This window comes from Aureobasidium pullulans (genome assembly GCF_000721785.1).
Source record: "Aureobasidium pullulans EXF-150 unplaced genomic scaffold scaffold_13, whole genome shotgun sequence".
Classification (NCBI taxonomy): Eukaryota; Fungi; Ascomycota; class Dothideomycetes; order Dothideales; family Saccotheciaceae; genus Aureobasidium; species Aureobasidium pullulans.
Genome location: NW_021941033.1, coordinates 238,765 through 260,466, shown reverse-complemented (window position 1 = coordinate 260,466; position 21,702 = coordinate 238,765). Strand labels below are relative to the sequence as shown.

General features: G+C 51.7%; 7 protein-coding genes across 7 annotated transcripts; 3 read left to right on the top strand and 4 right to left on the bottom strand.

Moving 5' to 3' along the window:
* Window positions 1-4,159: 4,159 nt before the first annotated feature.
* On the bottom strand, window positions 4,160-6,884 carry M438DRAFT_336709 (AAA-domain-containing protein; the record flags this gene model as incomplete). The annotated part of the gene is made up of 3 exons (XM_029903911.1): window positions 4,160-4,380; window positions 4,435-6,739; window positions 6,792-6,884. The coding sequence occupies 3 exons, from the start codon at window positions 6,882-6,884 to the stop codon at window positions 4,160-4,162; spliced, it is 2,619 nt and encodes an 872-aa protein (XP_029758919.1).
* Window positions 6,885-7,152: 268 nt separating this feature from the next.
* On the bottom strand, window positions 7,153-9,131 carry M438DRAFT_346977 (serine palmitoyltransferase). The gene is made up of 4 exons (XM_029905802.1): window positions 8,734-9,131; window positions 8,575-8,675; window positions 7,522-8,524; window positions 7,153-7,460 (listed from the first exon to the last, which is right to left on the bottom strand). The coding sequence occupies exons 1-4, from the start codon at window positions 8,974-8,976 to the stop codon at window positions 7,263-7,265; spliced, it is 1,545 nt and encodes a 514-aa protein (XP_029758918.1). The 5' UTR covers window positions 8,977-9,131; the 3' UTR covers window positions 7,153-7,262.
* A 52-nt stretch (window positions 9,132-9,183) lies between these two features.
* On the bottom strand, window positions 9,184-10,831 carry M438DRAFT_366719 (uncharacterized protein). Its single transcript, XM_029907899.1, has 2 exons — window positions 10,659-10,831; window positions 9,184-10,594 (listed from the first exon to the last, which is right to left on the bottom strand). The coding sequence occupies exons 1-2, from the start codon at window positions 10,725-10,727 to the stop codon at window positions 9,548-9,550; spliced, it is 1,116 nt and encodes a 371-aa protein (XP_029758917.1). The 5' UTR covers window positions 10,728-10,831; the 3' UTR covers window positions 9,184-9,547.
* A 1,497-nt stretch (window positions 10,832-12,328) lies between these two features.
* Window positions 12,329-14,632, top strand: M438DRAFT_375786 (uncharacterized protein; the record flags this gene model as incomplete). Its single annotated transcript, XM_029908610.1, has 3 exons — window positions 12,329-12,475; window positions 12,528-14,482; window positions 14,536-14,632. The coding sequence occupies 3 exons, from the start codon at window positions 12,329-12,331 to the stop codon at window positions 14,630-14,632; spliced, it is 2,199 nt and encodes a 732-aa protein (XP_029758916.1).
* Window positions 14,633-15,680: 1,048 nt separating this feature from the next.
* Window positions 15,681-16,598, top strand: M438DRAFT_299940 (uncharacterized protein; the record flags this gene model as incomplete). Its single annotated transcript, XM_029902055.1, has 2 exons — window positions 15,681-16,218; window positions 16,285-16,598. The coding sequence occupies exons 1-2, from the start codon at window positions 16,107-16,109 to the stop codon at window positions 16,596-16,598; spliced, it is 426 nt and encodes a 141-aa protein (XP_029758915.1). The 5' UTR covers window positions 15,681-16,106.
* Window positions 16,599-17,989: 1,391 nt separating this feature from the next.
* Window positions 17,990-18,899, top strand: M438DRAFT_346972 (uncharacterized protein). Its single transcript, XM_029905801.1, has one exon. It carries the CDS (start codon window positions 18,155-18,157, stop codon window positions 18,626-18,628), a length of 474 nt encoding a protein of 157 aa, XP_029758914.1. The 5' UTR covers window positions 17,990-18,154; the 3' UTR covers window positions 18,629-18,899.
* Window positions 18,900-18,959: 60 nt separating this feature from the next.
* On the bottom strand, window positions 18,960-21,386 carry M438DRAFT_346971 (pyruvate decarboxylase). Its single transcript, XM_029905800.1, has 2 exons — window positions 20,717-21,386; window positions 18,960-20,667 (listed from the first exon to the last, which is right to left on the bottom strand). The coding sequence occupies exons 1-2, from the start codon at window positions 20,940-20,942 to the stop codon at window positions 19,160-19,162; spliced, it is 1,734 nt and encodes a 577-aa protein (XP_029758913.1). The 5' UTR covers window positions 20,943-21,386; the 3' UTR covers window positions 18,960-19,159.
* Between the last annotated feature and the right edge of the window lie 316 nt (window positions 21,387-21,702).

Genomic DNA, 21,702 nt, shown 5'->3' with positions numbered 1-21,702 from the left:
TGGTAACTGGTTTTGAAGTATGTTGTGCTATCAACGAGACAATTAAAACAGGAGTACTGCCAATGCTAGAGCCATTGTTACAGTAATCAATCTTGGTACTTCCAGATGACCTGCTTGACCTGTGGCTGTAGTGACTGCGCTCGACTCCGGAGAGGAGCTTACTGATGGTCTACTCGTAGTAGCGATAGATCTTGATCCACTGATTGTAGTCGACTTCGAAGTGGCACCTGCTGTAGAACTGACAACTTCTGTGGGACTGCCACTTTCTGTAGGACTGCCACTTTCTGTAGGACTGCCACTTGCTTCAGAACTCTCAGTCAAAGTCACACTAGCAATGCCCTGCCAAATATATCCACCCAGCACATCCGTCGTTGTAGTTCCTCCGGATGCAATCACAATACCACCACCACTTGCAGCTAAACTCAACGTCTCGCCATCTACAGTAATGGCTTGACTGGGGTAGAGTGTTTGAGATGCAATCACCACACCAGAGTTCAGCTGTGTAAAAGAGAGTTCTTGCGAGCCGACAGAGAAAACTGCAATACCAGATGCTGCAGCTCCGAGCGTGGTAGTTTGACCATTGACGACGATTCCACTCATTCCTGAGGACGGAAGACTGTACGTCGTACCGCTGACCGTCGCAGCCGAGCCTCCTGGAACAAGTGTTTGCGATGCGATGACGAGGGGTGTAGCTGTTGCGGCAATGGCAGTGTAGGTTCCAGATCCGATTGTCAGAACGGCATCATCAGTAGCAGTGTTGAACGTGATTGACTTTCCATCGATGAACACAGTGTTGCCAGAGGGTGGTAGCGAGTAAGTCGTCCCTGAGACCTCGACGGCCGAACCACCGGGACTCAAGATCTGGCTACTATCTACAATGTATCCACCTGCGAAGAATGGCACAGCGGTCAAACTGCCTAGAAATACAGGCGAGGGTGTGCTTGCAGCAGTTGCATAGGAAGTGGCTCCGTTGATGACAATATTTTCTCCTGACTTGGGTAGTGAGTAGGTCACACCAGACACTTCGATCGCCGAGCCTTTGGGGGTGATTGTCTGTCCAGCGACGATGTAGTATGCTCCAGATGACTGTGGTGCAGCTGTGACGTCGCCAATTACAACTGTTGCTGGCTGTGCTGAAGGCTGTCGAACAACAGATATCGCAGTCGGTTCACCATTCACGACGAGTCTATTACCCGATGCTTCCAGCGAGTATGTAGTTCCAGATATCTCGACAGCCGAGCCTCCCTGGCTTAGAGTATTATCAGCCACAACATAAACACCAGATGATTGAGGCAAAGCCGTAACACCGCCAATGATGACCACGGCTGATCCCCGTGCAGTCTGGAGAGCAGAAACTGGCGTCGGCTCTCCATTGACAATGATTCTATCTCCCGATGGTTCCAACGAGTATGTGGTCCCAGAAACCTCAATTTCGGAGCCTCCACGATTGAGGGTCTGGCCAGCTACGAGATATGCTCCGGATGACTGGGGTACAGCTGAGATACCGCCAACTACGAAGGGCGCCGGTTGTGTCGATAATATCTCGATAGCAGAAACTGGAGTTGGCTCTCCGTTGACAACGATATTGCCCCCAGATGGCTCCAACAAGTATGTCGTACCAGAAATTTGAATGGCTGAACCTCCGCGACTCAAAGTCTGGTCGCCCACTAGGTAGACATCGGACGTCAAGGGTATGCCAGTCGTCCCTCCCAATGCAATCGGCGCAGGAGGCTGTGCGGGAGTTGTTATGGTCGAGACAGGTACATCTTGTCCATCGACGACAGCGGCGCTACCGGACACTTGCAAAGAATACGTTGTGCCGGAAACCTCAATGGCAGAGCTCCCGGGAATGAGAGACTGACTGCCCACAACGTATCCTCCAGAAGACGCAGGACTTGCTGTGACCACGCCTATGACAACAGGTGGAGCGATTTGTGAAGTCTCGACAGGAGATGCACTGGTCGCTTGAATTGCACTATCCTGACTATTGTCCCCTCTGGATGTGTCTTCAGGAGCATCTTTCGAGTTTACAGATGTCGTCTGTGGCAGGCTCGAAGCTTGACTATCAGGTGTTGTGACTTGAGCTACGTCAGTCGTGGATTGGCCGCCATTGGATGTCACGTCGCTCGACGATGGTGCAGAGGTGGTCGAGGACTCTGCAGTGTCTTTTCGTGTGCTCGGCCGAGGCGAGTTTTCGGACGCGAGAGTCGTTTGTTGAGTAGGTGGATCTTGCGAGACCTCAGAGGGGTTTGGAGGATCGTTCTGGCCTTGAGATGGCGACACTGGACCTTGTGAGACTTTCTCTGTGGCAGTGGATGGTGAAGGCTCTGGCTGGGCAGACGGCTTGATAGAGGGCGTTTCGACGATCTTGGTGGTAATTCTGTCCGACGGTGTTGGAGTACTGACCGGAGCCTCTGAGGTGATCTGACTGGCCGGCGCTGCTGAAGTCGTGGTTGCCTTGTTGACGTACAGTCCATTCGTCGTACTCGTCTTAGCGCTAGATGTTGTCAAGAACGATACTTGGACATGTACGTTCGGTGCTCCGGCTCCCGAGACAGCAGAGCAACTTCTGATATCAGGTACGGCAGAGAGGGCTTGAGGTTCTTATGCTAGCCAGGTGATGAATGGATCTTCCAGTTTTGTGACTTTGTAGGGGCGATACCATTCGCCTGCTTCTGTGGTGACAACGCTAATGTAAGGCGTGGACAAGGCGAAGGACGTGTATTGGACATCGGAATTAGTTACAGTTCCAATAGGTTCCTCGGCGGCCATTCCAAACCAATGCATGGCTTCCGAGTACACGTTGTAGCCCTTGCTTGCAGACGGCGCTGACTGAGTGGAAGTCCTGGTTGTTGGAGGTAACCCCATACATGTACCGGCATTATCCACCGTCCCAGAAAATACAAAGATGTAATCGAATGCCATGAATGGAGTTGGCGAAGCCACAGTGGTATAGCCCAGATCGGCTACAGTCTCTGTCTGCACCCAAGTCTGATCGTACTGTTGACCCATCAGAGACGGCCTATTCAAGGTCGCTGGGATGCCTGGGAAACGCGGGTCACCGCCAGCTCCTAGATTGTACTGTCCAATGACATCGGTGGCAGAGCTATCGGTGATCGTGACCGTAGCAGTGGGTACGATAGTATCTAGACAAGAGAAGCTGGTCAGCCAGATCCGTGCATTGATACATGACCAACACGCAATGGGAAGAGTTGTTCCCCTGTGAGACGTTGTTCGGAAAAGCATCCTGCCGTGAGACAACACCGCAAGATAGAAGGATGGCGACTGCACCATAGCTCTACTTACTGTTGTATCGAAGATACTCAGTGACGACAGTCTCGCGAACGGCCTCGATGCTGCCATTCGTATACCACCAATGCAACCCAGCAGCCGGAGCATAGACTTGACAACAAAAGGCACCAGAAGCAGAAGGATCAATTGGGGCCTGGGTCGTGGTTGCGACGGACGAATTCGTAAACCCCGAAGTCACTTGTCTAGGAAACTGCACTGCGGTCACAGTTCCCAAGTGATAGGCAAGAGCCAGAAGACTCAAGTTTCCAGCCATGATCGTCAGATAGTAGCGATGGGCTTTGGGGAAAGTCATCCAGCAGGCACTTGAATACATATAAGCCATGATTCCGAACGGAGATTATCCTACTGCACGCTCAGCCTCCCCATGGTCAGGGAAAATCATGTGCGATCGAAGGATTATTTGCATGGTGCATTTGCGTGCATATTTTCCACTTCTAGACCGCAAAGAGTGTGTGACGGCCCGTAATGAGGATTTTCTGAAACAGCATTTCCTTCGTGAATGTGTGTATAAGCGACGGCTCGACTTACTGTATTAGGCGTATGCGATATTAGCCAGGCACACTGATGGATTGAGAGCCTATAAAGTATGGTTGTGCCAGCCACTGAAGCCTAAAGATAGATGTGTGGCAGGCTGACACCCAGACGAATCGCTTTGCACGCGGAGGATTTTCGCGACTGCAGGGACTCCGTTGACCGGTCAAGCCGAAAATGGTAGGATATAATGAAGTTGGGGGAGCGCGAATGTGAGTTAACGCATATAATTCGCTATCCGAAGAATGATGGCATCAAACCTAGGGTGAATCATCTAAAAATTCTAAACCAATATAGAAAGAGGTGACATTGTTGATCAGCCACCACGCTCACCAAACTCCTTAGCCCAATCCTCGAACTCCTTGAGTCCAGATGCCGAAACACTTGGTCGAATGTTTGTCAGACTGGCCTTAAAGTCTGTCACATCAATCGGTCTGATGTCTTCTGGCGACATGTGTAGAAGTTTCTCTCCTAGAGAGCGTAGAGGTCCCATTGCAGCGTCTTTTGCCAGAGCTGTGATATCGCTACCCGAGAAGCCTGTGTTGGAAACTGTTAGCGCTGTCCACCCGATATCTGCAGGAGGATACATACCTTCAGTCAGATAAACCAACTCATCCAGATCTTCATCGCTGATGTTGTGTTTTTGTGCCGCCATCAATGTCGTGAGCTGCAATTTACGCACATAGTCCTCGGGAAGTGGGATGTATTGTCTTCTGACAAATCGTCTCCTCGCGGCTTCGTCGATCGCCCAAGGCAGGTTAGTGGCTGCGAGTACCAATACTCTGCTCGCGTCTCCTCTCTCCTTGTCTTTCTCGCTTGTCTCCTTACCCGCAGCTGCTTTAGCCAAGTCACTCCACTGGATCAGGAATTCGGTTTTGATACGACGAGTGGCTTCGTGCTCGCTTGAGCCACCACGCGCAGAGAGTAGTGAATCAATCTCGTCGACGAAGATGATGGATGGTGCCAGTGCTTTTGCGATGGAGAAGAGTGCACGTACGAGTTTCTCACTTTCGCCGAGATACTTGCTGGTCAGACTGCTAGCAGAGATGGCGAAGAACGTGCTTTTGCTCTCTGTCGCGACAGCTCTGGCTAGCATAGTCTTTCCAGTTCCAGGCGGCCCGAAGAGTAGCATACCACGCGCGGGTTCGCGAAGACCCATGAACAGATCTGGTCGCAAGAAAGGATAGACTACGGTCTCTTTCAGAGCGCTTTTGGCGATCTCTAGACCTGCAACATCGTCCCAGTGTACCTCATCACCCTGAATCACAATCTCGTTGAAAATTTGCTTTGCAGCTCCTTCATCCACACCTCGAGGTAGATTGTTGAGTAGGCTCTTAACACGTTCATCCCACTCTGACAATTCATCTCGGGGTTCAACAGATGGTTCGGAGACTTCTTTGACAGATTCTGCGATTGGGGCTGGTAATTCCTCATCGGTAGTTGTCGGCTTCTTTCGTCGCACCCTTGTCGAATTCTCTCTCCCGCTGCTATGTTCGTCCGCACTGTAGCCCGATGACACATTTCTATCGTCAAGTTGCTGCCGTGCCCTTGCGGCGTTAACAACACCAACTGCTTTTCTAGGAATTGGCGGTGCTGCTTTCGGTTTTGATTGACTTCCCAAAGACTCAACAGGCATCGAAGACGAGATTTGGTTCTCCAGGTCTTTTACAGTCTTGGGTGGCCTAGCATTCGGCGGGTTCTTGTATTTGCTCGGCTGAACGGGCAGGTATTCGTTGCGATAGGATGGCAAGCTCACAGGCTCGAGCCTACGAACAGGCGATTGTCTGCGGGCTTTGGGGGTGTTGGCTGTGAAGACAGGGTTCGGTCGCTGACGAGGAGAAGTGATTGGCGAAGGTGGACCCAAATGCTCAGAACTGCTTGCGTATGCTTGAGAAGGCTGTACTGGGTTCAACAAAGAATGATCAGGGTACGGTGGGCGCTGCGTTTCAGAATTGGATCCGTTTGTCGTCGATGGTTGGACAAAGTAGTCAGATGGGCTCGGAGGTCGGATGTGCTTCTGAGGCGGTGGTCTCGGTTGCTCTTGAGAGGAACGTAAAGATGATGAATGAGGCGGAACTGGAGGAGCAGAGGCTGTATGGCTAGGCGCAGGCGGCCGGGAAGAGGGGTCAACAAGAGTTCGTGTGTAAGGATCCCAGACAGTGGCTGTCGCAGGGGGACCTTCCAGATGTCCATTTGCTTGTTCTAGGCTGCCAACGCTGGCACCACGCTGGGTAGTCCCCCATGCCTGGGTAGCAGCTTTCGAGGCGGCAGCAGGTCTTCTGAACGTAGCAGTCGATAGTTTACTAGACGAACTGGTTCTCTCCTTACCGCCAGCGCGCAAAGTCCTCAGCATTCCTCCTCTCTTCTCCGGACTAGGGGTACGGGAAGACTTTCGCTGATCAGAAGACGGCTGGGGGGCCAGCATAGATGTCGGAGGAAAGGCTGAGACGGACGGCTGTAAGGGTGAACGGCGGGCACGCGGAACATCAGCTCCAGAGCTGGATTTGGAAGTATAAGATGGTCGCTTGTTGCGAAGTGGAAGAGAAGGAGGCGTAGGTCGAGAAATGTCCGAGTAGCCAACGGGAGGGATACTGCCTCCTCCTAACCAAGCCGAGTTGTTGCCTTGGTCTGCGCCTTCCTGCAGTGGGATGCTTGTGCTCGATGCCGTTGCCTTTGCTTGTATTTCTCCCTGGGCAGCTTCCTCGCGACTTTGTCTAAGCGCCTCGAGAAGATCCACACGCTCTTTGCATTGCAGTTCCATCTGTCGCAATGAATCTTGCAATGCCTTCTCCGTCTCGGACCGTGGTCGCCATCCTGTGGGCATGCGATAGGCGTTGTGGTAGTAAATTTGGTCCAGTGCATTGCGCCATGATCGCAAAGCTTCTGTTTCGTTGTTCTGATACACTGTCAGCCACGACATGCCGTCGCACTTGGTCGCAAACACTCACTTGACCCTCGAAATACACGGCTGTCGAGCATGTCAAATAGCAGTCGTCATAAGTCTTTTGCATAGAAGCTGCTGGCTTCCCACGACCTAACATTTTCTAGGATAATCCGATCGTCTCTGCATGCGCGAACGAAGAAGTTGTACCGTCGTTTTTGGTGACCACTGGTTTGAGTGAGTGCCAGATTGATCAAATCACGAATTGTCTTGCTCTCCTTGCGCGGCCTCCATCCAACCAATGGTTTACAGACGTCATTCTGAGCTTGGGCCACTTCGTGTTATTGGCGCGATCCGCTCGGGAAGGCTGATCATGCATGTTTCCAAAAACAGCCACAAAGCCTTCGAGAACAACACGAAGAAGACCGCCATGTCACAATTACAAGGGATATATATGCTATACAGGCTCGAATCAAACTCCACATCGCTTTGCCATGAGAAACGCCGTCGAGTAAAGACACTTTCGTCAGGTTCTTAATTACTTTCTGCGTGTCATAATCTTGGTGATGGCATGCCTGATGACCACACCAGCCTTCTCTGTTTCCTTCTTCGACAGACCGCTTGTGACACAGACCTTGATTGCAGATTGAGGCTGCCATCCCTCATCACGAGGTGTGCCGCCTAGTGGCGGAGGCATGCTCTTCAGTCTGGTGATTAGGACGCCGTTGGCAAGGCACTATTTCATGCAAAGTCAGTAAAACAGCGTAAGAAAGCAAGCAGTTTCCAGTATAGCTTACCTCTTCAACGATGTCTTGCATAATAGAATCCTGGTCAGGAATGCTGAGACGCCTGCTCTCAAGCACTTCCTCCTTGAGTACAAGCATCAAGACGGGGTTGTCGACAGCGCTGGTGCAAGTGACCCAGTCACTGCGAGGGTCTAACTGAGCACGCATTGCGCGGATGTTTTCTCTTAGGGCAGTAAGAAGTTCGGGCTGTTCTTGTAGCATTCTGGTGGTTGCGCTAGCAGTTGTCGCAAGCATAGCAGGGAGTGCGGCCGAGAAAGTGTAGGCGTTACCAGAGAGGCGCTGATGCTCGACAATCTCCTCACTACCAGCACAGAAGCCACCACCGCCACAAAGGGAACCAGCGAGCGAACCGATGATCATGTCAACCTGGCTGGCATCGACGTTTTGTTGCTCTGTAACACCACCACCAGTGCGGCCCAGAACACCGTATGACCATGTCTCATCCAGAATAATGCGGAACTTGTACTTTTGCTTGAGCTCGACCAGCTTAGGGAGATTGACAACGTCACCGACGTTCTCGAAAAGACCTTCGGAAATGATGAAGCGGCGGGTGAGGGGCTTGCGGGCGTTCTCCTTGACAAGCTTTGCGAGCACGCGCTCGAGGTCTTCCATGTCGTTGTGCTCGAACCATCGGACAGTGCTGCGTGAGATCTGAATACCCTTGCGTGTGGCGAAGTTGATAGCCTTGTCGGCTACAATGATGTCTCCTCGCTTGGAGAAAGCAGGAATGACCGAAGAGATGGTACTGAAAGATTGGGCGTAGACAATGGCGGCGGGAGTGCCTAGATGAGCAGCAATGTCCGCCTCGAGCGTCTGGTGCACATCCTGAGTGCCGTAGAAACCAGGAGGACCGCAAGGACCAACACCGTAGGCGCGCAGAGTCTTTACGGCAGCTTCCTTGATAGCCTCGGAGTTGATGAAATTGAAGTGGTTGTAGGTAGCAAGGTTGGTCACAGTTCGGCCGTTCGCGAGCTTCGACTTGGGCGCTGAAGGACTGTATTATATCAGCGCAAGGCTCCTTTTAAGTGTGAATATCGTGCGCACCCAACAATGACCGGCCTCTTTTCATTCTCTGCTTCTTCGAAGGCTGTTACTGGGGCCGCTAGGGGCTCGGGGGTCCAGTCTTCGACAAGCTCGTCAATCTCCTGTGTTGTGTTAGCAGGCGATTGACATAGTGCCCAATGTGTTGTGGTTGTAATGCACCTCTTCGGTCAAGGGTATTTGCTTTTGCTTCTTGGTAGAGTATGCCGGCGAGACCAGGTAGTAGACGGCGAACAGGAACAAGAACAATTCCATGGCCGAGCGGACCGGATCATCTTGATAGCTGGAGCGGATGTATCGAATGACGATCGACGAGCCGGGGATCCTCTGCACTTGGTCGAATGCTTGGTTGACGAGCTCGAGGGCATTGCCCAAGGCATCTTGTTGGTGGTTTGTTGTGTTCATCGCGGGCGCATAATCTCGAGTGTTTTGAAATCGAGATGCGACAAGGTCATGGAAGCCAGGCAGCGTTTCGGCAGACCCCTAATTATCGACAGCAGCCGGTTCTGCCGCACAACGGCAACTCCTGCCGACCTCTTCGACAATCAATTTAACCCCAGCGCGTGCCCCTGCACTCTTTGGTTGACATTATCTTGCACATCAATCTCCTTTGAACGGTATAAAACTGTGCTTCAAGGCGTGATATTATGCTAGCTATGTAGTGGCCCCTTAAACAATCCCTCGCCGAATCATTGAACAGTTTTGGCCTACCGTTCCCTTCGGATGTGAAAAACTTAAAATACGCGAAATGCACACGAGCGCGTCAAACGCCATTTAAACGCCCATTTGAAACCCCTTGACCGGCGCCATCGAGGCGCCCTTCCACCCCCTTGAGACTGAGACAAAAGAGAAGAAAAGGAATGAAGAGAAAACATGCGGGTATCGAGGTTGGGTATGTCCCAGTTGTAGGTCGTGAAATCCAAACATCTGTCTAGAAATCGTGTCGTCGTGAAAGGAATGTAAGATGAGAGTAAGCTTATTGGAGAAGGGCTCCAAGCTCTAGGGTGCCGCCGTTCTCGCGGGCAGTCGATTGCTTCGTCACCTCAGGGCTGGAACCTGGTTGCAAAAGGCCGTCGAAATTGAGTTTTCGGTGCGACTCGCGTGCCGACAAAGGACTTTTGCTGGCAGACCACTTGGCTTGAGCAGGACTCGGCGTAACGTTGCAGAAGTCGGCGAAGTTGAAGTTGTTCGAAGGGGTGTTCAGTGCAAATCCAAAGAGACCGTTGCTCCCGCCTGGAGTTTGCATCATCGAGGATGGCAAGGGCGTTGTCTTGGATGGAGGTGTGGATGGCGCGAGGACCCTAGCACTGTTGACACCGTTTGCAGGAGTGGGAGAGCCGTACAAGAGAATAAGACTATGAGCTTCATCGCCGTCCTTGGGAGTGCGTGAGAAACGATGTTGAGGGGGTGGCGTCTTGGGCGGTGATGAGTGGATGTTATAGAGGTCGCTACCGACATTGAACGAGTGCACGGGAAGGTCGGTATCGTCATCCTCGGACAGTTCGGGGGAAGGAGCATCGTCAATGAGGCTAGAGCCTTCGGAGATAAAAGACAGCTTTGGGACGTGGAGGGTCGAAGGGAATATGGCAGTTCGGTTGTGGTAGGCGGGGGATGACTCGGGGAGCCTGTGTGATCTCTTCCATGACTGGACGGCTAGGGCGCTTCGAGTCTTGCGACCAGTCTGACTGCTGGATGCAGGGTATTGGTGGACATCGGCGAACCTCGGACGTTTGCTGCTGTGGGTGCTCCCCTGGAGACTGCTATGAGAGCTTCCGAGCCGAGGCATGTCGTCCGAGAAGATAGGGGCAGTCAAGGGCGATGAGGCCATGCCGCCGACCGAGTGAAATCGGCTGGAGACGCTGGATGAAGTGTCCGAGTAGCTGTCGTTGATGCTCGAGGCAGGTCGTTTACGTTTGAGTTGTTGGTCGATGTGCGGCTCGATGGTATCGATGCTAAGGTTCTCCCAGCCATGCTTGATCTTGACATTGGCCAGTGCCAATCTATCTTGCAATGCTCTGGTCATCTATGGTAGGCAAGTGTTAGTGACGTAGATAAACAAGCCCATCAACATTGGAGCTTGAGCATACCTTGGACACTTCTAGCCGGCGCATCACTCTATTGGCGACATCGTTGCCGGCAGCGTCGGCTTCGGCCATGGCGCTCGAGGTTCTGATGTGTTTGTAGAGAAGACGAGTTGATGTGTAGTGAGGTGCCTGGGTATAAGGAGAAAATCCGACAGTTTGGTCAAAGGAGAAAAGAGTGGTCAAAGAGCAATTATGCAAGAGGTTCAAGCATAGGAATGCATGTTGCTGTGGCAGTTAAGCGCTGTTTGCAAAACTGTGGGACGGGGAGCCGAGGGGGCATCTGAACTTCACATCTCGATTGCTTTGGGTCAAACGCACCAAGTATCGGCCGCCGTTGGCTTTGTTTCGTCAAGACTCCGCGAAGACTCCAAGTTTCGTACTTCTTTATTCGTGAATCGTGATACCTAAATACTGATAATGCCGCTCATCAACAATTAACAGCACTCTCGACTTTCGGCTTTTCCTGATCAATCTCCACTGCGGATGTCCTTGCTTCTCTTAATAGACAGGTGCCTAGATCCGTCTCCTGAATAATGGCTTTTATCAGATGAAGCAATCTCAACATCCAACTCCAAGGAGGAAAAGAGAGTAGATTTTGACAAGATGGATCCCTTCCTGGCCCGCTCTGCCTTGGAAGAGGAGCTCATGAAGCGTGTGGAGAAGGTTGTGAATTGGCATTCGACTCGTTAAATCCGACGCTCCTTAGCTCACGAGCTTCGTGACGATCGGCCGAGATATGAATAGAACCAACACTCGGTCTTTTGTATATCGCTGAGAGCAGCAGCTCCTTGTATTCTGAGCTGTCGTTGCTGAGCATGTTGTCACGCAGAGACACGGCAGTCATTGGCTGAGCATCAGACCAAAAAGCGGCCAATGGAAGATGACAGTTTCCGCCGCTGGCCTCCGATTGACGAGAGAAGCATAAATTCGTGGCGCACCTAGTTTCGGATTAGTGGCCGAGGGCCATGCAAGCCTCTGGGCACGGGCGCCAACCACCTTCGATAGTGATGCAATGCGGGTTGAGGAACATTTGTCGCAAGCAGGCTCAACGGAGAAGGAAGATTCAAGCATTCAAGGTTCCATGTTGCTGGCGGTACTCGTATTATTATCTGCCGGCCGACCTTGTTCCTCACCGTGTCCACGCACGCTCTGCATCTCCTACTGTCCGACCTGATCTCTTCACGACGAGCAAACATCAGCGCCCCGACTGCCTTTGCGTAAGAATTGCTTGGCTGTTCTTGAAACGCGTAACTCTGGACCAGGGCCCGAACAGTATTGCGGCAGAGTGCAGCTCCTTCAGCAGCCAGCCGCTGTGTCGCGCATATCCGTACCACTGCCTGTCGCATAGTCCTTCGCTGTGATATCCCTCTGTTTGCTGCTGCCAACGAGACGTCTTCGCAAGCAGCCCATACAAGTCTCGACTACGGCGTCGCACCGAGCAGCTACGCTAGACGACGACCACAACTATGCCTTCCTTCCTCAGAGAATTTCGCCGGAGATCCAAGGCTAGCACCAAGACCGACAAGACAAGCTCCGGAAACGATGGACAGTCTCATTCTAGCAGCAATGATTCACGTTCGCAAGATGGCACCACGGCCGAGCCCGTTCCTGACATGCCCCGGAACAAGTCGTCCTCAACACTGAACTCGATATTTGGTGGAAAGTCTCCGCCGATGCCTGCTGGCTCTCCGCCCCTTCCATCCGTTCCCTCAATCTCGGGCTCCCACACAAATCTTGCCGGCATGAACGGCAGCAAGACTCCTCCCTTAGGCTCTAGACCAGGACCTTCGAACAACAACAGCAGCCGTTATAGCATTGCTGTGAGTAGCAACATCTCTTCGCCTTGAGTAGACAGTACTGATAAGAGTCTAGGGTTCCGTCAATGGCTCACCGAAGCCGTCTCCATACGCATCCCCACTCGCACCCCGCGTCATCTCTGCATCTGAGGGCTCATGGGTCCACCAGAAAGTCCTTCTAATCTACGGCCAGGTCGGCGATCCTAACCAGCCGCTGGACGGCGACATTACCGTCTGCTCGCATCAAGACTGCTTCCCTCCCATGACTTGGCCAGTCAGTGACTCTCACTTCAAGGCTCTCGTATACCTACAGCCAGGTCCCAACCGACTCCGCCTAGACTTCATTCCTCGCCAGCGTAGACCCTCGCAGGGTCAAATGAACGGCCAGCCCGCTCATTCGTCACACTTCCAGATCAACTATCTCCCCATGAACTCGTCACCACCTCTGCATCTGGCCATCCTGGTAGCAAAAGACTCTCCTCGCACATTCGATGCTGTCCCGGACCGTGTCAAATCAGAGGGCAATGGCCTAGAAACTGCTGTGAGGAAATTCCGCATGGCTGCCTACCTCTGGCAAGCTTTCACAGGAGAGCAAATGAATCGTCACGGCTTTGGACGCCGCTGTTTCCGATTTGAGGAAGAATGGCAACCAGGCACTCTGACGGGTCGTGATCTCACCACTGGTCAAATGCGCAACGAGGCCAAGATTCATATCATCACCCTGGACAAGACCGTTGCTGAAATCCAGGACCTTAATTTAGCCCAACAATACGAACCCGCCAAACAAAAGGGTGATCTGTTCGCTATTGCTATGGATGCTGTCAAGAATCACTTCAAGCCTCGACCGGGTCAGAAAGAGTACGTGTCTTGCATGTACCTGGACACACACTGGGATTCAAAGGTTGGCACTGTCAGGGGTCACGCTGCTCTGGGAGGCGGTGACGCGCAAGTCAAGCTGGCCATCTTCGGTTCTCATTCTCTCCAATCATATCCAGCTCATCTCGAAGAGGTCGTGCCCGCATTCACCGACTGCACAAAGACAGACACCAACTATGTTGCCAACGACTGCAACGAAAGCGGAAGCAACTGGGAAGCTGCCAATATCGGAATCGGGGCTCACATGCACGAAACAGGCCATCTGTTCGGCTGCCCTCATCAAGAATCAGGAGTCATGCTCCGTGATTACGTCCGTTTGAACCGTACTTTCACCACTAGAGAACCCTATTCAACTCGCACAAAGTCACAAGGCATGCGTCTTTGTCTTCAACAAGACGAGTGTGCATGGCACCGCCTAGATGCTTTGCGGTTCAGACTGCACCCTTGTTTTGCTCTGCCTACTGACATGAGCATTCCTCCAGAGGATAGCATCCAAGTCTGGGGTGTCGACAAAGGAGCAGCCTTGGTTACCGCGAGCACCGGTATTGCCTTCATCGAAATCTACACCGAGGGCGACGAGCTTTGTCGTCACTGGATCGAGTATCTGGACCCTACCAGTGGCTCCTCCACAGGTGCACCTCGGCAAATCACGTTAACAGAGGCCGACTTGCGAACCAGAGTTGGTGAGGCCAACAAGAACAAGAAGCTGAAGATTAAGATCTTTTCTCTCGGTCAAGGCGAGCATGAGGTTGCGGATTTCGCTCAGCATGTAAGCAAGGACGCCAAGTTGAAGCTCCCTGACGGTAGAATGGGCTTCCGAGGTTCCAAGGTTGGCTTCTCGCAAATGGACGGAACCAAACCTCAGGAAGTACTTCTACGTTCATCACACGAGAAGCGTAAACTTTTGATCGCGATCAGAGTTTACCACGGATTTGCTTTGGACGGCATCGAGTTTGTGTACGAGGACGGTGAGAACCAACTGTTCGGAAAGAGAGGTGGTAAAGAAGGTGGCGATGAGTTCCCCATCAACGCTCGGTTTGGTGAAACTCTTCTGGGATTCAATCTGAGAGCCGGTCTCTGGATTGACGGTATTCAGATATTGACCAGCGGCGGTCGTCGCAGCGATTGGTATGGCAACAAAGACGGTGGTAGCGGGTAAGTGATTGCGTCTGCACAAAAAGTTTGAATCTATGCTAATGACGTCTCAGATGCAACTTGATCCCTCCCAGAGGCTATAGCATCGCGGGTGTTTACGGCACCTGTGGGCAGTGGCTTGATGGTTTTGGTCTCATTATCACACGCTGATCACCAGCGACCACCATTCGCCATCACAAACATCCTTTGCAATCATTCCTAAACCATAGCCACTTCAACGGCCGTTCGTTTCGAAAGCACCTACGTACCAGCCAGCGCGTCATTCTCATTTTGCGCCATCCTCGCGCGTTCATCAACAGCATCTCTTGCATGCATCGATCACCAACATCCCTATCTGGTTGGACCGTCGTTTACTCTTGCATCTACTTTGTTCATTGTACATAGACCATTTGCGTTTCGCAAGGGGCATCCGGCATGTTCTCGTTTTACCACAGAGCATGTCTTGATAGAGCATCTCCACCTGTCGTTCTCACGTCGACTGCTTATTGCTTGCATACATGGGCGAGGGAACATGTCTGGCGTTTTCCTACACGTTCATCTCTCTTTTTGTTTTCCTAGGATTTTTTTCCATCTCCAGGGGGCGTTTTCTCTTCGCGGAATAAAGATGGTCAACCTGATACAGATGTGGCTTTCTGTTTTCTTTGTAGCATGGGTGGTGAAGCAAAACTAACAGTATTATTAATAACTACTTTTACTCTGATCTCTCTTGTCACTGAAATGCCTTTCGAGATGCGAACTTCGACACAAGTGTAGTGAAGCAAGGCGCAAGGAATTGTTCTCTTATTCCCGGAGTCCACCATCACCACCCCGCATCCTTCTGTTGTTTCTGCCGATCTATACCTGGTCGCGGCTGAGTCAATGGTCACGCTTTCCTTCCTTCTGGACTCGAAAACGTGCCAAGCTGGGCTGTGAATCCTTCAACATCGCACTTGCTCAGGATTGGTCCAAGATGGCATTGAAAAGAGGCTGATGGCATGGGCAGGTGATGCTTGTTGCCATTATGTAGGAATGTATCTTTCCAACCTACCTCCTGATCTATAAGTAAAGCAAGTACTGTAACCAACATCAATTACAAACTTCTCTCTATACATAATTGTCATCCACACACACACACACACACACATACACACACACACACCATACCCATCGAACTTTGTCACGAATATCCCAACAAGTAGCAACAATGCACAATCGACTTCTTTTCCTTCTATCTACATTATCTCTCTCCTCTGCATCAGCAGCAAATCTGAATTATCCCGGCTATGGCATAGGAACTTGGAATACTTCTTACGCCATATCCGCAGACACCCACCCGAACGCTACGAAATCCGTTCCCTTCAGCATCGGCGCTCAAAACTACACTCTCCAAGTCAATGTCGCCGAACTTTTCCCTTCAAACCTCGATAGCAATGCCAGCATACAAAACCCAAGTGTGGCAGCTTCATTCTACAATCTACTCTGGAGCGGCACCTCCACATTAAACGAAACTCTGCAGAATACATGGGGGTTGGGAAAGAATGATCTATGTCTTGTACTTCCCTTGGGGTTATTCACCAGCAAAGCCACCAATGGGTGTAAAGAAACAGATCAAGGGGATTGCAGTAATGCTTTGGGGAGCAAATGTATGAAAGATTTGGCTGGGATCAAGAGTCAGGTTTTGACTGGGGGATGTACGGGAAGATGGATGCCTGAGAGTTGTGCGGATAGGTTTGGGGATGGAGGTGTGGGGAGTGGAGGTGAGTTCTGCCTGTTTCTACTTACATTGTCGATTGGACTGGTGCTAACATGGAGGTTGTACGCAGGTGTTAATTACGCTTCAGTGGATAACGATACCGCTGGTTCTCTGGATCAGAGATCTCCTCTTGAGATTGCGTATTATCGATCTGGCATACATGAAAAAGGAGATATGACATCCTATGACCGCGAGATCGAGCGTCTTCACGTCATCTTCCTCTCTGGCACTGGATGGGGAGTAACTCCAGTATGCACTCGTGTCAACACCACTCGGGTCAAGAAGAACAATGATGCGGTGTTCAGCGCGGCACCAGAGAGCTCGAGAAGAAACTTGTATCTTTCAGCGGCGTTGGCTTTGGTTGTTACTGCATTCATGCTCTGAGATGCATATTGAATTGTCTGACATGATAGGTATGGATAGACATGGCAAGAAGAGAGCATGACTTCAACACTATTTCAGGGGCTGGATTTGAATGCCATACAGCATCTCAGAAGCACGATAGCATCGATCATGTACACATCAAAATGCAAGATGTTTTTTTTTGGCAAGTGAAGGGTTGCCCACCCCCTACCTTTATATACTTACATCCCGCAACTCCTGCAACATTGCCATCGCTTCCAACAAGCGGTGGTGGCCGGGTGGTAGCGAGTGTTTGTCATTAGGAGGTCTCGCTTCACTGTAGGTCATCGGTTCGATCCTCCTCGACGACAATGCCAGAGTCTTGACACTCCAATCTTTAGAAACGAAACTGGTTCGCTAGTTGCTTTCCACCTCCGCAAGGGGGCGTTTGTTTTGCTCGTGGCGTGCGCACTTTTTGGCTTTTTTGGTAATGCTTCTGCTATCCCTCTGCATGGAGCACTTCTTTTTGCAGCGTGTTGGGTGGCTCTTGATCAGACTTCGTTTTTCTTTTTTAAGAATTTGGCGATGGGTCCAGTGAGAGTTTGGTAACATGTGTGGAAACGTTCTGCTTTTCCCTTCACGTTAACGACTTTGTCGGGTTAGAGGCCAGTATACAGCTTGCGAAGGTTGGGACAATTGTCCGATATCTCATCGAGACACACGTCACTCTCGACGACGGCATAGTCGTTGGTCGTTATCAGCTTTTCAACAGTAGGTACCAGGAAGTAGTCATCGATCTCAAGGTTGACCGAGTCGGATTGCATATCGACTTGTTTAAGTCGAGGGAAACGCGACTTGTGGAGCAGGTGGTGATACCCTAGTCGCAACTCCACTCCATCTTCCAATATCATCTAGCACGTGCTTTGGTATCAGAGCGAGCACTTTCACGGCTTTTCCGCACCGTCACCGTGTAATGATGAGGCTTTCATCGGCCTCAGTCCTTCGCACGGGATAAATTGAGCCAACATGTCTTGCTCCATCGGATATGGTGCGCCATAAGAGATTGAGACCTTCCGCCACCCGGGTTCTATTGACTCGACTGGCACAGTAAAGAGCTTTACGATCAAGCTCAAGATACTTCAATACCTCGTGCAAGATTTCTGGGAGCTCAAGCGCGTGGCTCACTGGCTCGCTCATGATGGAAGCTTCGATGATTCAGGAGGCTGAAACCGAGAGCATTGAGCTTATGAACACGAGACTATGGCGTTTTCCAATCATCGGTTGTTTCTCCGAAGTTGGAGGTGCTGCTGCAGGGACGTGAACATGGTTGAAAGAACCAGGAGTTGAGATACTCGAATGGTCTCACGGTGGTTGTGAGTGCGGAGAAGTCGCGATCACCTCCGTCCGAAGCGTCATCCGGCATCACTTCAACGCAACTTTCATTCTCGCAATCCAAACAATCATTCTTGCAGGGATTCAACTTTACAACTTTCCGTCTTCACAACACTATATCCAACTCGCGCGTAACTTCAAATCGACTTCTCTCTACAGCCCCTGCAGCTTAGTCATTTCCTCGCGACCATCTCACAACTACAATCATGTCCTCAAACGCAACACCAACAACGACGACCGCACCAACCATACCAACAACAACACCCACAACAACCCAACCACCCCTCCCATCCGCCCAAACCTTCGACATCCTCCCACCCCTCCACGCCCTCCTCTCCCGCCTAGAACCCTCCTTGAACGTCTACACCCCCGACACCTCGACCGCCCTACCGCCCGGCAACTCCACCCACGCACCCGTAACTTCCGCCTCCGCATTACCAACCTCCACACCACAACAGCTGGAATACAAGGACGCTGCTGTAGCGGCGCAGTTTCTGAAAAGCAGGATCAGAAAAGCGTTGGCCGAGTTGGGTGGATTGGCAGATATGCAGAGGGGTGTTGAGGAGCAGGAAGAGGAAATCAAGGGACTGGAAGGAAAGATTGAGAGACAGAAGGAGGTTTTGGAGAAGCTTGCAAAGCTGGCTGGGGAGGGTCAGGGTGAGGTCAAGATGGGTGGTTGAAAAGGCATGATCCATCGTTTGCGACAATGAGGTTGTGAATGAACATCATGCGAGATTGGCAAGCTTGATCATCGGCACGCACGAATATGCGCTGCAGCGACATCTGCGCAACGCGATCGCTGTCGCACACATCACCTTCGACTTCTGCCACCATCTATCGAGTCTTTGATCAGACGACGAAGCTCTACGCAACAGATCATGTCCCAGGTCAAGCCAACATTCGAGAGGATTGAAGAGTCGTAACAAATTCTTCTGCAAGCTTGACTATCTATCATTCAGGATCACCAGGAAGACTCAATCCATAGAAATGCATTGCTCAGAGCAAGCTCGAACGGAAAAGGCATTTCACACAAGGCACAAGACCAGGAAAGGCAAAGAGGATGAAGGAGTAAGAGAGAAGTAGTTAAAACTCAAAAACGCTAATGTCTATTTTCATCATCAAAGGGAAAAGGCCGTTAAGCAAGCCCAATTAAGTTAATCGTTAATAATATTCACAAGAGAAGACCATTTTTTGTCCGTGGCAGAGACTCTCTAGCCCTGTACCTTGGCGTTTCTACGCTCGGCTGCCGAAGCAGTGAGCTTGAGTGCCTCGGGAGCATCTTCCTTGGGCATGTACATCTCGACGAACTGGAGGTAAGGAGCGGCGTTGAAGTTGTCGTCGGCCATGAGTGTGTCGAGCTCTTCGCGAGTCTTGATGGTGTAGGTCTTGTACTCGCCCTCCTTTGCGCCGAAAGCGGGAACCAAGTCCTTGTACTTCCACTCCTGAACGTCGTTGTACTCGGCGTTCATACCGTGGATCATACGCTCGATGGTGTAGCCGTCGTTCTGGATAAGGAAGATGATGGGCTTCAGCTTGCGGCGGATCATGGTCGAGACTTCCTGAGCAGTCAATTGGAATGAACCGTCACCTGTGAGCAAAATGGTGCGGTGCTTCTCGCCCTTCTCCTCCTCGAGCTCCTTGGCTGCCAGAGAGGCACCCTGGGCGGAACCGGTAGCGTAACCGATTGAGCCCCACAAGACCTGAGAGATGAGCTGGACATGGGCAGGGAAACGAGTCTCCCAGATACCAAAGTTGGCAGTACCGGTCTCAGTGAGGACAATGTCGTGTTCACGCAGCCATTGGCCGAGACGAGGCCAGAAGTACTTTTGTGTGATGACTTGAGTGCTCTCCTGGCTGTTTGTGCGGTTGGTGGGCTTGGGGCCGGCCTCGATATTAAGCTTGCCCATCTTGTCGACGACCTTGCGAAGGACACCGTTCATGCGGACACCAGGGTATTGTGAGTAGCGGACCTGGATGTAGTTGGAGTGGAAGTCAATGGTGGTCAATTGACTCTGGCGGAATGTGAAGCCTGCAGTGTTGAAGTCGGACTTGATGGCACCGATGCTGAGAACAAGATCGGAGCTTTCGACGCGGTCGCGAACACCCTCGTTGGAACCGTCACCAGCGTAGACACCACCATAGTTGGGGAGAGTCTCGTCAACACAGCCCTTTCCGAGAGGAGCGACGAATGTGGGAAGACCAGACTTGACAACCAGGTCGTGAGTCTCCTTCTGTGCGCGGTGACGAATGGCACAACCGTCAACCAGAATGACAGGGTTCTTGGCTGCGTGCAGGTACTTCAAGACAACGTCAACGACGTAGTCTTCTTGCTCCTCAGGGTTGGCAGGGTATGAGAGGTCGATGGGCTGAGCGAGTCTCTCGCCCTCGATCATGTCCTCGACGATGTCGCAAGGTAGACCAATGTAGACGGGACGGGACTGAATGTAACATTCGCGGATGACATGATCGATCTCGGCGGCAGCAGTGTTGGGGTCCTTGAGGTTGGCGACGGCGCAAGAGACAGGGCGGAACATATCGACGAAGACATCGTAGTTGCCGTTGCCGAGAGTGTGGTGGAGCAGGAGTCCGTCTTTTTGTGCGCCTGTTGAGGGCATACCGACGATGTGAACGATGGGGACATACTCGGAGTAGGCACCGGCGATAGCGTTGATGGCAGAGAGCTCACCGACACCGAAAGTGGTGACAAGGGCGGACAGGCCTTGGGCAAAGTCAGCTTGTGCAATGAGAGAGAAGTTCAACGATCTTACCCTTGATTCTGGCGTAACCATCAGCGGCGTAACCAGCGTTGAGCTCGTTGCAGTTGCCGACCCATTTCAGGCCAGCCTTCTCCAGGTAGTCGAGGGCGACGAGGTTGTAGTCACCAGGAAGACCGTGGACAGAGCTAACGCCGCATTGCTTCAGGCGAGCAAACAGGTACTCGGTGATAGTGATGGGCTTCTTGAGAGAATTGGTGCGGATATCTTGAGAAGCCATGGTGGGGGATGTGTGATTGATTCGGAAGTGGATGGGAAGGAAAGAAGAGGCTTTGTAGCCGGGAGTGAGATTGGGTTATATGTGTTTCGTTTGTTGGATCCGACGAAAACAGTGAACCTACAACCGCTGAACAACACCCTAGCTTGAGCTCTCCCAATGACGCTGCAGCGCCGATTCGCGGTCGGTAGGTCCGATAAAACATCACCCCATAATCCATTAATCACCTCGCCATCATCTCTGCGGCCCTACTCGAAAGTGCGACCGGCTCCGTAAACCACAGCATGCCTATTCATCCATGCAGATTACAGACCTTGTGAGAGGCGAAAACGCGCTTGAAATTGCAATCCACATCGCGTTTCGTGAAGCATCTCGAAGGGAAAAAGTTGGACCTTCGATGACATCGTCTTTGGCTGTTTGGATCATCTGAAGCCGAGGACTCCCGCCGCTCCCGAGAAAAGCTTAGTGTCGGCTGCTCCCGCGTCTATAAACGTCCTTCCCTGATCCTCTGGCCACCACGCGTTCGTTGGACACGCTGTCGACACCACAGCGATGGGTGTGGTTTCGGATCGAAACGTATCATGCATTTCGTCTGACTTGCATGTCTATTTGTTGGTCTCAACAGTAGTGGCGTGTATTCTGTGTCTCGTATGACAGATGTTGACCACAACAGCTTAACTCATCTCAGGACATGCTCCAAGATTCCCGATGTTTTGCTCGGATCAACTACACCTCGTCTTTACTGAGGATGGGAATGGCGATT

Excerpts from the sequence above, each read along its gene's own strand:
- M438DRAFT_346977 (XM_029905802.1), bottom strand. The coding sequence starts at position 8,976 with ATGAACACAACAAACCACCAACAAGATGCCTTGGGCAATGCCCTCGAG. Across the intron at positions 8,676-8,733 it reads AAATACCCTTGACCGAAGAG|GAGATTGACGAGCTTGTCGA; the intron begins GTGCATTACAAC and ends AACACAACACAG. Across the intron at positions 8,525-8,574 it reads AAGAGGCCGGTCATTGTTGG|TCCTTCAGCGCCCAAGTCGA; the intron begins GTGCGCACGATA and ends GATATAATACAG.
- M438DRAFT_366719 (XM_029907899.1), bottom strand. The coding sequence starts at position 10,727 with ATGGCCGAAGCCGACGCTGCCGGCAACGATGTCGCCAATAGAGTGATG. Across the intron at positions 10,595-10,658 it reads GCCGGCTAGAAGTGTCCAAG|ATGACCAGAGCATTGCAAGA; the intron begins GTATGCTCAAGC and ends TGCCTACCATAG.
- M438DRAFT_346972 (XM_029905801.1), top strand. The coding sequence starts at position 18,155 with ATGTCCTCAAACGCAACACCAACAACGACGACCGCACCAACCATACCA.
- M438DRAFT_346971 (XM_029905800.1), bottom strand. The coding sequence starts at position 20,942 with ATGGCTTCTCAAGATATCCGCACCAATTCTCTCAAGAAGCCCATCACT. Across the intron at positions 20,668-20,716 it reads TGGTTACGCCAGAATCAAGG|GCCTGTCCGCCCTTGTCACC; the intron begins GTAAGATCGTTG and ends ACTTTGCCCAAG.